General features: G+C 35.2%; 4 protein-coding genes across 8 annotated transcripts; 2 read left to right on the plus strand and 2 right to left on the minus strand.

Annotated features, from left to right (window-relative positions):
* The first annotated feature begins 189 nt into the window (after nucleotides 1-189).
* LOC116031798 (superoxide dismutase [Cu-Zn] 2) lies at nucleotides 190-2,514 on the plus strand. The gene is made up of 7 exons (XM_031274110.1): nucleotides 190-399; nucleotides 500-601; nucleotides 1,166-1,261; nucleotides 1,391-1,422; nucleotides 1,586-1,661; nucleotides 2,047-2,100; nucleotides 2,292-2,514. Exons 1-7 carry the CDS (start codon nucleotides 318-320, stop codon nucleotides 2,318-2,320), a joined length of 471 nt encoding a protein of 156 aa, XP_031129970.1. The 5' UTR covers nucleotides 190-317; the 3' UTR covers nucleotides 2,321-2,514.
* A 67-nt stretch (nucleotides 2,515-2,581) lies between these two features.
* LOC116031788 (eukaryotic translation initiation factor NCBP) lies at nucleotides 2,582-4,933 on the minus strand. The gene is made up of 6 exons (XM_031274098.1): nucleotides 4,661-4,933; nucleotides 3,762-3,857; nucleotides 3,485-3,589; nucleotides 3,302-3,379; nucleotides 3,039-3,158; nucleotides 2,582-2,946 (listed from the first exon to the last, which is right to left on the minus strand). Exons 1-6 carry the CDS (start codon nucleotides 4,802-4,804, stop codon nucleotides 2,815-2,817), a joined length of 675 nt encoding a protein of 224 aa, XP_031129958.1. The 5' UTR covers nucleotides 4,805-4,933; the 3' UTR covers nucleotides 2,582-2,814.
* A 3,253-nt stretch (nucleotides 4,934-8,186) lies between these two features.
* LOC116033439 (protein CIA1-like) lies at nucleotides 8,187-10,776 on the plus strand. Of its 5 annotated transcripts, none has more exons than XM_031276200.1 (6): nucleotides 8,187-8,473; nucleotides 8,868-8,950; nucleotides 9,064-9,128; nucleotides 9,342-9,407; nucleotides 9,543-9,614; nucleotides 10,415-10,776. In XM_031276200.1, the coding sequence occupies exons 2-6, from the start codon at nucleotides 8,888-8,890 to the stop codon at nucleotides 10,494-10,496; spliced, it is 348 nt and encodes a 115-aa protein (XP_031132060.1). In that variant the 5' UTR covers nucleotides 8,187-8,473; nucleotides 8,868-8,887; the 3' UTR covers nucleotides 10,497-10,776. The 5 variants fall into 5 exon arrangements, 4 of the variants coding, with proteins under 4 accessions (XP_031132060.1, XP_031132043.1, XP_031132048.1 ...); XR_004100848.1 differs by lacking the exon at nucleotides 8,187-8,473 and adding an exon at nucleotides 10,069-10,179 and having other exon boundaries at nucleotides 8,516-8,950; nucleotides 10,415-10,763; XM_031276183.1 differs by lacking the exon at nucleotides 8,187-8,473 and having other exon boundaries at nucleotides 8,512-8,950; nucleotides 10,415-10,763.
* Nucleotides 10,777-11,692: 916 nt separating this feature from the next.
* LOC116030171 lies at nucleotides 11,693-12,205 on the minus strand. The gene has a single exon (XM_031272371.1). It carries the CDS (start codon nucleotides 12,203-12,205, stop codon nucleotides 11,693-11,695), a length of 513 nt encoding a protein of 170 aa, XP_031128231.1.
* Between the last annotated feature and the right edge of the window lie 1,720 nt (nucleotides 12,206-13,925).

Raw genomic sequence — 13,925 nt, forward strand, 5'->3', positions numbered from 1 at the left:
CCCCCCCCCCCCCCTCCCCTCCCTTTTTATTGGCGAACCGAGAAGAAGTCTTCCCCCAAAGCACATAATTCTAGACAAAATAAAATATAGTTATGTTCGAGACATGTGTCTAGACACAATATATCGTAATGTTAGTATAAGGAATGGAGCATATGCCAAGTCAAATTTTACGTTTCGTACCCGAGTACCTGCTATTCATTGTGTAAATGGATAAGGACCCAGTGGCTATGGCATTTGGGCTCTATTAGATTATTACTGGGCTCTATTAGCTTCTATTGCGGTGAAAACGAAGTGCAAGGCGGAGAAAGGTGGTGGCAATGGGCGGCCTGAAAGCGGTGGCTATCATCTCCGGCGACCATAACGTCAAAGGCTCTCTACAATTCATCCAGCAATCCGATGGTGTGTTTTCTCCACGGTTCTATCACGCTCGTACTGTCGGGTCTCTGATGTTATTGCCCTTAAATTCAGTTATTATGTTCTTGTTGGGTGTGTGTAACAGGGGCAACCTACGTGAGAGGAAAAATATCAGGGCTCACTCCGGGGCTTCACGGCTTCCATATTCATTCTTTCGGTGACACCACCAACGGCTGCAATTCCACTGGTCAGTGTTCACCCAATTTCCCTTTTTGTAAAACTAGTTTCTTGAAGAAATTTCACCCCAATCTCTTACCTTTCACCACAATCTCTTACCTTTCACCATTTGATTGTCAAATTTTCTTTGAGTGAGTGACTAGGGAAACCCGCGTTTGCATTGGGTAACCCAATTTTGTGACTTTAGCCGACAAAGGACAACAAAGAAGTAAATCAACCTAAGTTGTCCGTATCTTACCTTGCTCAAATCAAGAAGGTCAATAGGTTGCTTTTACGGGGAGTCGAACATGTAATCTTGCTCAAACCAAGAAGACACTCTCACTGGGAGTCGATCTTGTAATCTTGATACTAAGTCTAACAGCCTGACAAACTTAGTTGGGGTTGTCTCAATTGTCAATTTTTCTTTTGCTCAATAGATTCTGTTTAGATGTTTGGAGTATACTTGTGAACATACTACAAAGTAGTTCATTTGCTTTCAATTTTAGTTGCATATGTTTATGCAAGTGTTTAGTGAAAACTAGGTTATTGAATTGGTAGGATTGATGGATATATGCATTCTTTTGTGGATGTTCAGGACCTCACTTTAATCCCTATAAGAAGGATCATGGAGCTCCCAATCATGAAGAGCGGCATGCTGGTGATTTAGGCAACATTGTTGCTGGCCCTGATGGTATCTTGAGATTGATTGTTCTGAAATTCTAATGGTTCTATACTTCGATAGTTTGATTGATGTGATTTTGAAAGTGGATTGGATCAATTGTTTCTCTAGTGAATTTACTATGCTTTCTTGGCATTGCAGGGGTTGCTGAGGTTTCGGTTCTGGATATGCAGGTAAGAGGATAAAGTTTGCATTAGCATCTTGGTTCATGAGAGTATGAGAATTTAGTAGTTGCCTTCATTTTCACCCTACTTGCTAGAGAGATAGTGGATTTTTTTATATGGAATTGGAATGCTGCATAAAAACATAGCATCTACCTTTGTTTTCAATTTATAGATTCCTCTAACGGGTGCAAACTCTATTTTGGGAAGAGCAGTAGTCGTTCACGCTGATCCTGATGATCTAGGAAGAGGTATAGTTCTTGAATGTGCTTGATATGCATGTTTTCAGTGGTTTCTTTACTTGGAGTTGTATTTGTTCTTACATTTTACCTTTATATTTCACTAAAGAATTAACCTGAATCAATGTTGCTTCTCTGAATTAATATCAATTTGCAATGCATCTATGTCCGGTTTGGGTGAACACCATTGTATGAATTAGTAAATACGCGTACTATGCATCTGTTATATCTCTTCATTGGAGTGTCGTCTAAGAAAGTTGTTGTAGACCTGTGGACGAATGCCTCTTTGAAGGTCTCTAGAATTGCATAGAGCTTGCATAGTTGCATTCGAAAAAAATGGTGTTGAAATATTATCCTTTCTTGGAACATACTAATTACAGCAGCTGCTTTTCTTCAGGTGGGCATGAGCTTAGTAAGACAACTGGGAATGCAGGTGCAAGAGTTGGCTGTGGTAATCTCATCCCCTTCTTTTTCCATCTACTGTTATTTAGGGTTGTAAACTAATTGAATCGAGTCGAATATTGAGAATTATTCATATTCATTAAATATTCGAATCTCAAACTTTACTCGGATTTGGTTCAACTATATTATTCGACTCGAATATTCAAATTCGTTGTTAACACATGCACCCTTATCTGACAGGGATTATTGGGCTTCAGTCATCTGTTTAGAGATTTCGGTTGCTTTTCCTGCTGAAGAACAGTATTGCAAGTTACAATGTACTGTTTTTTTTCTTTTCCTGTACCAAATGATTATCATAGTAACACGGGAATGAAAAGTTATTTCTAAAGTATACAGGATTTCATCTCATCCGAATTGTTGTTTGATTTTAGTAGTCGAGAAATAAAGTTCTCCTTGGATGAAATATGGCATGGAATATTATGCAGTGCACAAAAACTTATATCTAAAATGACAGACACAAAAGAAGCTTAGAAAAGATTGATCCCAACACTAAAATTTTATCATATCGGATAGAGGTTTAGAGATAAGTGTGTTTTAATACATGGAATTTTGAAACAAGGCACCAAAGTGTCCTTTTACTTTCACCCTTTTCTCTGAAGAAATAAGATCTCCATGGTTGTTTATGGTCATGATCCGTACACAGACCAATAAAATCATCACGTTTAAGTCCCAGTTCTGCATTTCAGGAGAGAAACAAGTAGTTTTAGCCTCTCAACCAAGTGTTCCGATATGATGAGTTGTCACGCAGAGATGCGTCGTGAGGCTTGTATTCCATGACATAGCCACTAGGTAGCTTCAAGTGCCGCTTGATTGAGTCTCTCAGTGCCATTACAGCCTGGGGAATACAAAGTAACACCAACACATTAAGATACTTGAGCTGTATGAGTAAATGGTATTGACTGAACTGAAAGTGACGAGCAAATAAACCTGATGGTCTGATGCATTGCGGTTCCACACACTTAAAATATCCTCATTGAACCGAATGCTTAGGACTGCACCACATATGTTGTCACCATAATCAAGTTGATCACCCACCAACGCCAGAACCTTCATAGAATTCCAAAGAGCTAGGGTCACTAATCTTCTTACGGGTTTGCAAGAAAATCATACAACTAAATGGTGCATGCATTAGCAACATCAGAAAAAAAATTTTACTGTAAAATACAGTCTAAAATATGACTATCCCTTACCAAGTCCTCCCAAAAGCGGCCAGATACAGCTTTTTTGAATCGAATTATCCACTTCCCACCATTACAATTGGCAGCATCCTACATAAATATGATATTTACAATCATCAATAAGAAGAAACTGTAACGGTGCATTACAAGAACACTAAAGGAAAATAATGACCAACAGGTGCATCAAAGGTTTACCTCCCACAAAGGACGAATTCCCTCCTTGAAAAGATGCAAATCAGTTGGGCATGGCAATGTTGAGGGACGCGCCAAATGGCAGTAGCAGACCCAAAAACCTTCAACCTATCAGCAAAAAATCAGTTAACACAAATAAAGGGCCCAACTTGGACTGTAAAATCTTATGTTCCTCTTTTCCATTTTTTTTTTTTTTTCAAGTGTGAACTCATTATTGATTCATCAGAGCAATCAAGATAACATATTCAGCAAGAAAATGACAACAAATGAAATGACTTACTGTACTGAAATCCATTATTTTCTTTATGTTATCCTCATATGATGTTTGTGTGCGAACTCCTGGAGTCCGGCGAGTATACCAAAACACATATTTGTTCTGGACAACCAATGAAAGCAAGATGAACAACAATAAGCCTAGAGGAAATACAATGGCTATAAGGACACAAAAGATAATTATTAAATGCAATCAGCAATCACAGACATAAAAGATTATAAAAGGTAGATGCAATTTTCTTTTAAAATTTGGAACTATGTCATTTCGGTTGGATTAAAAAATACAAGGCCATACTTCTTTAACTCTTTAAAAGGACATGAAAGTTCATTCACTGCTCATAATCACCCCTAACCTATTCACTATAGCTCCAAGAACTAAGGCACATCATTAAATTCTGTATTCCTGTAAAAAAAAAGTATACAAGTCAATGTTCTATTCACAATTCCATGCCTTTGACCAGTTAAGGAACATCAACTTATTAAAAATCAAGACAACCAGGTAGCCAGATTTCTATAACAGTAGCTATATAACCCTAACAGAATACCCAATAGCTCTTCGTGTTCTCCACTATTTTACATTATCAAGCCAAAACAACAGCACTATGATGTTCATTTCACTCAATTAACAATAACTATAAGTTAACTAAGTCTGTATCTATCTAACCCTAATAATACCGCGGTCTCACAACAAAAGTTCAACGAAATCATACTAATCCAAAATAGTATCTAGTTCTGAGGATTTGCGTTAGAAACAAATTTTCCGTAAACAAGAAAGACGCGATACCGATACTACAGATTCTGTTCGGAAACGTCGTAATGACAATCTATTGGAACCAAAATCGAAATGTTCACAGACAAAATGAAACGCAGAAGAGCATAGGAGGATTTAAGAAAGAAGATGAGGACCTTGAGAGGATGAAGGCCGGCTTTGAGATCTTGGGCGATGCGCTCGCGATCTTCGGCTTCGCTCTCCGTCAGAGAGGTCGGCGGCTGAGTGTTGTCGACGGTTCTGCTCTCAGTTTCTTTCTTCTCTGCTATCGCTTCTTCCATTAGGGTATCTCAGTTATGGAGTTCAAGCCCTAGCTGTGTTCTCTATCAGCGGATTATGTTCCCAAATGGCGAGGCGAGAAAGATGAATTGGGCTTCGAACGGGAGATTATATACAGTACCAGTTCGGGATGATTTGAGAAAAAGATAAATCTACAATCTACAATTTAAAATAAAATAAAAAAAAAAAGGAACGCGTTTACGTCAGTTTTTTTTTTTTTTTTTTTCCATTCTTTGTATTTTTTTTGTCAATTAAAAAAACATATTTATGCACTTATTTTTTGCATTCATTTTTCAATTTTAAGATGAATGTCTGAATACTCTGCACTCATGAGGGATGGATTATTTTCACTTGAATGTCTGAATACTTTCTTCCTCTGATGTGGATTGTTGGGGCATTCGGATAAGTTCTGTCGCAAAGTTTATTTGGAAGGTCTTGAACCAAAGGTTACCCGTATGGTCCGGAAATGAGAGCGGCCTTTAGGAGGCAATCTAAACAGGTGGGTGCTCAATGGCTCCTTTCGGATCTTCCTGCCACTCTCGTTTGTGTTCCGACTACCCCCATGACATCCACCTCCAACCCTAATTCGGTGGAGGACGATAATGTTATCCATATTGATCTTAAACGCTGTCGTGAAGACGATATGGTGACAGGACAGTTAATTGTTGTTGATGTGAATATGGTTGATGTTCTAAAAAACATGCATTTGGCAGGTCCGGAGGTCCAGACCCACCCTACCAAATGAGTATATTAAGTTGGAACTGTCGGGATTTGGGTGGCCCTCAAACAGTTCGGGAGTTATTGGGCTTTGTGTCCAGCCAGCGACCCAATCTTATTTTTCTTATGGAGACTAAATTGCAATCTACATGTTTGGAATAGTTGAAAGTTCGTTTGGGCTATGAGGGCCTCGAAGTGGGTTTCGGAGGAGGGTTGGCACTCTTGTGGCAAGCTTCTTGCATGGCTTCATTGTTGAGTTTTTCTAGAAACCACATTGACGTGGTTGTTACTATAGGAGATAAGCCACCTTAGCGTCTGACCTGTTTTTACGGATTCCCGGAGAGATCACGTAGGTAGCAAGCTTGGGACCTGCTTAGAGAGCTTAAGGACCGATCAAATCTTCCTTAGGTTGTGATCGGCGATTTTAATGACATCACGAGCCACTATGAGAAGAGGGGTCTTATTCCTCACCCGGATAAACTTATTCAGGGTTTCAATCAAGTGATTCAAGAGTGTGATCTTTCATACTTGGGTATGCGAGGCTATGCTTTTACGTGGGAGCGTGGAAGAGGTATGGATCACTGGGTGGGAAGCTGTTGGATAGAGTTGTTGTGTCGTTCGAATGGAGAGAAATGTTTGAGGATTGCGATTGTGTTGAACCTCCATGCAGTCACCTCGGACCATAGTGCCATATTTATGTTGGTGCATGGCAGTACGACTCGACCGTCTAATAGGAAATTCAAATTTGAGTCGACGTGGGTTTTGGACGCTTATTGTAGGTAGGTGGTCGAAGCATCATGGAGACAGTCAACCGTTCTTAATTTCCAGCAATGTATATCTAGCTGTGGATAGGATCTTTGGCGTTGGGGAGCTGGCTATTTCAAAAAATTTAGTTGGAGCATCCAACGTGTGAGAGGGTGTCTTGAGTCCTTAAAGAGCAGTTGTGACCCGCACGATGTTGCTCGTTTTGTTGCGGTAGAGGTCGAGTTACGTGATTTTCTTGCTCAAGAAGAATTGTATTAAAGGAAAAGATCGAAACAATTATGGATGAAGGAAGGGGATTTCAATACTAAATATTTTCACTTTTGCAAGTTATAGAAGGAAGACTAATTATTTGCAATGTTTAAAAACTCCAACTGATGATTGGTTCCAAGGTGAAAATATGAATGCTAAGATTATGAAGTATTATACAGATATTTTCCAATCCTCTAGTGGAGACCGTGATATCTTGTCGGATGTCCCTACTTGCATTTCTCAAGTGATAAACGACTTCTTACTTCGCACAATCGAGCCTGATGAGTTAAGAAAGCCTTATTCTCTATGGCACCTGACAATTTAAACGGATGTCCCTACACACCAATTTATCACTCTCTTTTATTTGCAAGCATATTATTATTCTATTTATTTCTTAAATTTTGACGTAATAAGTACAAAAAATTGTAGTTATTATGTAATTATTACTAATTTCATTACTTTTATGATTCCTAATAATTAAACATTTAGGGTGTGTTTGGTTGACGGGTTTTGGTATAAGGTATGAGTATCATAGTGATTGTTATTGTTTGGTTGATAGGTTTTTAGAATACTACTATGTGTTTGGAATACTCCATTAATTGAAAAACTCATACCCTTATTAAATAAGGATTTCATTTTCCTTTCATCATTTCTTCCCCAACTATTAATAATCATTTCCATTCCACTCTACTACCAAAAATGCAAAATACTTTCACCAAAACCCATTACCTTTACCAAGTATTTGATACCCATACCGATTCCGATTCGCATGTGCGAACCAAACACACCCTTAGTTTTTATTATTATTATACACTAATTACAAATTATTGTTAATTACATTTAATTTTCCTAATTATTATGTAATAATTAGTACATACTAATTAACTAACAACTATGCATTATAAATGATTAATGATTTAATAAGGTTAACAACAATATTATCTTTTTTTTTCTTATACGTATATACTATCTTTTTTTTTTTTTTCCTTATAACTACAATACTCTACACATGTTTGTGGGTAGAATGAAATGCATTGTTGTTTTTGCTATCAAGTTAGAAAGTATCCTATTATAAGTATGAAATTGGCTATGTAAAAATATGATGCTAGCTTGTTTTTTGGAAAACTAAAAAGGATGAACTTGTTAACTTGAATATCATGTGTATTTTGTAATATTGTAAAACTTGTTTGGTGTAATATTATGGTGCTTGTAGTTTGCTGCTTATATTTTGTAGCATTAATATCATATGTATCTTTGCAATCAAAATTTCATTTTTCATTGAAGAGCTGGCTATGTGTGTCTTAGTTTGTTTTAATTTTAGAAGATGAAATATCATAGAGAGTGTTTTCCGGAACACCGGGTGCCACTAGACTACCAGGTTTTTGGCTACTCTTCTTTTAATATTATTCATTTTTATTATTATTATTACTACTTATTATTATTATTATTATTGACAATAATAATAATAATAATAATAATAAGGACATATAGATCTTTATACTCGTTATTCCATACTCTTTTACCTCTAACCAAACAACAAATCCTGATAACTACTATCACGGAATTTCACTTCCACCTCTTTTCAAATATTTTCCACGAGTCAAACTGGCCTTTAAGTCTCTCACTGTCTTCCCAATTAAAAGTTAAAACTCTGATCTAGGCTGCGCGTGCACTGTGCCGAAGAACTCGTAACAGACAGCCGGTGCTCCGACACTTCACAGCAGCTCTGCTCCGCGATCCTCGTGATGAATTTCTTGGACAAAACTTTCGAGCTGAAGGAGATTCATAAGCTCGAAGGCCACAGCGACAGGGTCTGGAGTGTCGCTTGGAAACCGGCCACCGGAACTGACGGCGTACCCGCAGTACTCGCCTCTTGTAGCGGCGATAAGACCGTTCGTATTTGGGAACAGAGCTCCCCATCCGGTTCTTTCCATTGCGAGGTTTGGAATTTTTATTTAGACTTTTCAATTTTCTCGGAGAGAAAGAAAGAAATCAGATTAGGTTTACAATGTTTGCTGTGTCAAATAGAGGAATGAAGTGAGAAAAAGAAATAAGTACTTTATCATTTTCTTGTTACAACCTGGTTTGGAATCACCAAGTACTTCTACACTTAATGTTTACAATTACTTACCCCCAAACAATAAAAACAGTATCCCTTGTACTGATTTTGCTTTTAGGTTTCTGCTTAAATGGTTTAACGGTTTTACTAATTTGAATTGATGTTTCCATGTATCATGTTTGTGCAACAACTTCTAAGCTGTTCCCAATTATCCTTCCTTTGGATATGGGAAGTATTGCCTGGTAATGAATTTGAATGTGTTTCTGTGCTGCAAGGTCATACACAAGATGTTAAAATGGTGCAATGGCATCCTTCTGTGGATATCTTGTTTTCATGCAGTTATGATAACACCATCAAGGTAAATGTGACATTACACTTCCCACTCCCCATTAACTATAGGCCTACTATTGTCAGTGTATTTTCAACACCCATCTTCCTTTCAAGTTACCAGAAAATTGGTTCAAATGACAGGTTTGGGCAGAGGAAGGTGATAGTGATGATTGGCATTGCATTCAAACTTTAGCTGAATCTAGCAGGTGACAACTAAGCTTGCTCCACCATTTTGCTTTAAATTTATCTTATTTTATTTTTTAAAAGAAGATTGACATTTGTTGCACACTATCTTTAATTATGTTGTTTCGACCAGTCCACATGTTCTATATCAAGCTACCACTTGTCAAACATTTATTACCAGCAATGTTCTATAAGATTGTTGAAAGCTGATGCAGCCCTGTTTGTTCTCTTTACAGTGGTCATACATCAACAGTTTGGGCTCTCTCTTTTAATTTCAGTGGAGATAAAATGGTTACCTGTAGGTATGTAGTTAGATGTCTCTTTTCTTTCATTTTTATTTGTTTTAAATCCGTACAACGGTACAAGGTTAGAATTGAATTACTTATAGAAGATGCACATAAAAGGGGTACTATGTTGCTATTGTAATGGCTTTGCAGTGATGACCTTACCCTAAAGATATGGAGTGCTGACATAGCAAGGTTGCAGTCTGGTGATGTAAATGCACCTTGGTGAGTGCAATGCTAATACTCATTTTGTGTAGTTGTTCTTCAATCAGTAGTTATGTATTCTAACAAGCTTTTCTGGTTTCCGTTATAATTTTTCGCCTAGAAGTGCATTTTTTTTTACTTGTTTGCCTCTGAAAAGAATTTCTCTGACTTAAATCAGTTTAATAACTGTGACCGAACTTTTATAGAATTTCAGATGCTAGATGCTAAGTTACAGCTCTCATTTGATGAACTTTCTGTATATAAAGAAGGCAAAATTAATATTGATGTCTGGTCAAGGAATCAACAAATTGTAAAATAGCATATTACTTCAAGAGAGCATTCACAGTGTTCATTAAATATGTAGCAACTGACTTGCTAATATGTGTGAGTGAGTGTGTGTGTGTGTGTGTGTGTGTGTTTTTTTTTCTAGTTTCTGATTTGCATGCTCAGTACAATGATGCTTTTGTTCTCCCAGGAGGCATATTAGCACTCTCTCTAGGTAGTGGGTACCATGATGGAAGAGTTTTTTCAGTACATTGGTCAAGGCATCAACTTTCCTTTTATCTCTTAAAACGTATGATTTGTGGTTAGTATGTACTTTCCCTTTCTCACTTTCACTAGTCTAAAGATTTTCCATATTCTCTTTTACGGAGTACTTTTTTCCTAAAAGACCAGGACAGTGTTGAGTGGGGTGGTTTAATTAACTCCTACCAAGAAATCTTTTAATTGATGATGCTCTCTATTTTATGCTACTTCGTTATTCATTTTTCTTTTACCTTATCATTTATGCAAAGCTTATTTGATCTATGAAACATTTCCAGTGGAGCAGCTGATGATGATGCTATACGCTTATTTGTTGAGAATGAAGACAAATCGGTACTACTTTACTTATCTAAGAAGTAAGAACCCTCACCATCATTGATATTTGATTCATTTACTAATATACTACACAGTTTTACCTCCTATTTCAAATGTTTTAGAGCTAACAAAGTTCACTTGATCCAAATCAAATAAAAGAATTAACTAGGGAAAGCTATAGACAATATAGTACACTAAATTAATAGAGGCCTATTTGACCTCTGATAAAACATTGAAGGTTGTAATCCCATGCAGTACGGGGATATTCTATAGTTTGTATTTGCATTTTGAAATCTACATGTATTATCATAAGCATTGACCGTCTCTTCTTTCTTTCTGCCTGCAATGTGCATATTGCTTGACTAACATAGATAAGGACCAAATTAGTACGGTTAAAAACATTAAGATGAGAATCAAGGTTTTGGTTTAGATCAAAATACATGTAAAGCTAGTTCTTATCACCTTATAGCTGGAAATTTTGATACTCCTCGTCACAGGCAAAGAGCATCCTTATCTGTTAGTTTTTTCTCCAGTTTTTTGTGGGCCCAACATCCACCTCATCATCCACTATTTCACTTAATCACAAAAACTCTTTTCCACATTAGTTTGAGTTTTTTTTTTTTTTAGTTTTTTTGTGGACCCACCATTTTACCCCACCATATTTTAATTATTTCTTTCTATTTTGTTTATAAATTTATAATTGTAATAAAAATAATGAAACATTCGTACAGAAACACTCTGAATAAACATATATATTGAAATTGTAAAACAAAATAATAAAAAATTTAGCTACAAACTTTACTTTAATTTATTATTGTATAAAAAATAACTAAAATAAATATACATACACCTAATTAATTAAAATAAAATAAAAAATAAATACAAAGATGCCGTTGCAGCAACTATCCATTGTTGCAACGGCAACTTCTGCTCACTGCTCAATTCAGTGAGCAAAAAAATATGTTGCTCAGTGCATTATGCAGTGAGCAAAAAATATGTTGCTCACTACTTAATGCAGTGAGCAAAAAATATATTACATATTACATATGAACAAAAAATATGTTGCTCACTGCTTAATTTATATTACATATTACATACTAAAAATTTAAAAACACTTAGAAATAATAATACCACATACTAGATTAACATTAAAATTACAACATTTTAAAGTTATAAATAAAGTTTCAAATATGGAAAATTAAACATTGCCCTATTACATTTAAACAAATATAAATAAAAACTTAGGGCCCTTGTGTATTTTGCCGACGTTGTTTAATATCGTTACAATACTCTTCATGCAATGCAAGTTGTTCCTTCGTCATACCCGTTGTGTTTCTCGTTAAGACTTTACATTCTTTCCACTTCATTTTCCTTTCATCGCTTTCCATTTTCAATTTTTGATATCTTTCCAACAATTCTCTTTGTTTTTCTAATGATACATGGATATCATCATCATCGTCATTGTTGGAGTAGCGTTCTTTGGCTTTTCTTTTCGATGCTCTTTTCCCCATTAGTCTAGGAAAAACTTCTTCGCTACCACTTGCAGTACTTGTTGTACTTCCACTTGATGTTTGATTGGTGGAAGGTGTATTTAAGGAGATTTGACGAGCTACAAATTGGGGTTGCCAACTTGGAAGGTCTTTCACAATGGCCCATACGTGCTCGTAGCCAAATTTTTTTCGACCATGTTTTTGTTTATACTCTTCCAAAGCATGCATAACAATATCCGCATGGCTAGCACCACTAGGCCGCATTCCTTGTAACTTATAATAAATTGTATTAAAGTCCCTAATTTTGGAACATACATGACCCCAATGCGCCTATCTTTGGTGGGTTCTCGGTGGTCTACCGTTGGGGTGATTAGCGTTGTAATATTTTCAACGCGCTTTCAAAATGTTATACTCTTTTGCTCATTGCCAACTTTTCCATCTTGTGAGATAGTGGTGTGAGCACGTGCCAACATTTTGTCATCCTCTATACTCCATAGTTGTCGACGATTCTCCGAGTTGCTCGATGGTGGAGTAATTGTTACTTCATTTTCGCTTTGTGTAGAAAAAGGCGAAAATTGAGTAAAATTGCATATTACTCGAGAATTTGGTACTTTGTATATTGGTGGGAAATTGAGAAGACCCCGCAAATTGAGAAGTTTGATATAGAGGCGGAAATGATGGAAATTGAACATTACCCGGAAGTTGGGCATTTTGTGAAAATTGAGAGTTTTATAAAAATTGAAAATTTGGTGGAAATTGAAAATTTGGGACAAATTGAGAATTTGGGGAGAATTGAGAATTTTGTGAAGATGGTTGAGAAGAGGGAAAGTTGGATTGTGAATTTTGATGACTAGAATTGCCTTGTTCCATTATGATATGCAAAAGGAATTGATTTGAGATGTAGAAATTAAGAGAGTAATATGAATGAATTGAGAGTATGATAAAATGTGAAAAAGTTGTAGAGTTAAAAAGATATTTATAGACAACTAGTATTTTCGCCCGTGCGTTGCACGGAATGGATTTGTTATAATATTTAAAGAATATTTGGATCAATACACAATTATATATATTATAACATCGAATATTATATAGCGCAATTGATGAAATTGATTGGATCGATTATGTTTTATGATGTTTTCCTTTGAATTAGAACAAATAATTGTTCAATTACCCGGGCGTGGATAATTTTTTTTTATTATATATTGAGATAATAAAAATAAAGATGAAATTATAAAAAATTCTAATATTGAACGTGTACATTTATTTGATTATAAGATTAGTACAAAAATATTACTCAATTAATTGAATAATATATGACTTGTTTGTCTAAAATTATCTTAAAAAGATCTATAAGTAATATGACTTATATAATTATATTAGGACATATATAATTAGATTATTACTAAAATAAATATGAGAAAATGAGAAATAAATTAATTGTAATTATTATAAAAATAAATTCAACGACCAATGCTTAACTTAATTATCATAATAATTATTAGGCAATTATTATTAGTCAATTACACTAATATATGTGTAATTATACTTTTATACTTTAAGTATATTCATTTTCCCCATATTGCATTTAGTTTTATCTTCCTCCTCCATATTTGAATGAATTAATTTTGATTATTATAAAAATCTAACAACCCATGTTCAATTAATTTTTTTAAAGTTTAAATAACTTAGAGTTTTCAAAAAGAAAGTATAATAACTATTAAAGTTTTTAAATAATTTTCAGTCAATTAGTAATATCCTTTTCTTTTCCCGATAAATGATTTTACTTTTATTAATAGTGTTGATACGTGAGTATACATATTATCAATTTATAGATATTAGTTAATTTCTATTTTACATTTTCTTAACAAATAAGCTTTATTAATTAATTGATCAATAAAATATTTCATTAATTGACTACAAAAGTTTAGGCGGGGAATGAAATAGGAGGATTTTACTTTTATATATAGTATAGAATATAGATTAC

This window comes from Ipomoea triloba, chromosome 1 (assembly GCF_003576645.1).
Source record: "Ipomoea triloba cultivar NCNSP0323 chromosome 1, ASM357664v1".
Classification (NCBI taxonomy): Eukaryota; Viridiplantae; Streptophyta; class Magnoliopsida; order Solanales; family Convolvulaceae; genus Ipomoea; species Ipomoea triloba.

What these genes read in the sequence shown, in the direction of transcription:
- LOC116033439 (XM_031276183.1), top strand. Translation starts at nt 8,753, where the DNA reads ATGTTTCCATGTATCATGTTTGTGCAACAACTTCTAAGCTGTTCCCAA. An exon ending in GATAAAATGGTTACCTGTAG is followed by an intron (nt 9,408 to 9,542) that starts GTATGTAGTTAG and finishes ATGGCTTTGCAG; the next exon opens with TGATGACCTTACCCTAAAGA. An exon ending in GGTGATGTAAATGCACCTTG is followed by an intron (nt 9,615 to 10,414) that starts GTGAGTGCAATG and finishes AAACATTTCCAG; the next exon opens with TGGAGCAGCTGATGATGATG.
- LOC116031798 (XM_031274110.1), top strand. Translation starts at nt 318, where the DNA reads ATGGGCGGCCTGAAAGCGGTGGCTATCATCTCCGGCGACCATAACGTC. An exon ending in CAACGGCTGCAATTCCACTG is followed by an intron (nt 602 to 1,165) that starts GTCAGTGTTCAC and finishes GTGGATGTTCAG; the next exon opens with GACCTCACTTTAATCCCTAT. An exon ending in TTTCGGTTCTGGATATGCAG is followed by an intron (nt 1,423 to 1,585) that starts GTAAGAGGATAA and finishes TTCAATTTATAG; the next exon opens with ATTCCTCTAACGGGTGCAAA.
- LOC116031788 (XM_031274098.1), bottom strand. Translation starts at nt 4,804, where the DNA reads ATGGAAGAAGCGATAGCAGAGAAGAAAGAAACTGAGAGCAGAACCGTC. An exon ending in AAATAATGGATTTCAGTACA is followed by an intron (nt 3,590 to 3,761) that starts GTAAGTCATTTC and finishes TTTTGCTGATAG; the next exon opens with GTTGAAGGTTTTTGGGTCTG. An exon ending in GCCGCTTTTGGGAGGACTTG is followed by an intron (nt 3,159 to 3,301) that starts GTAAGGGATAGT and finishes AATTCTATGAAG; the next exon opens with GTTCTGGCGTTGGTGGGTGA.
- LOC116030171 (XM_031272371.1), bottom strand. Translation starts at nt 12,205, where the DNA reads ATGCGGCCTAGTGGTGCTAGCCATGCGGATATTGTTATGCATGCTTTG.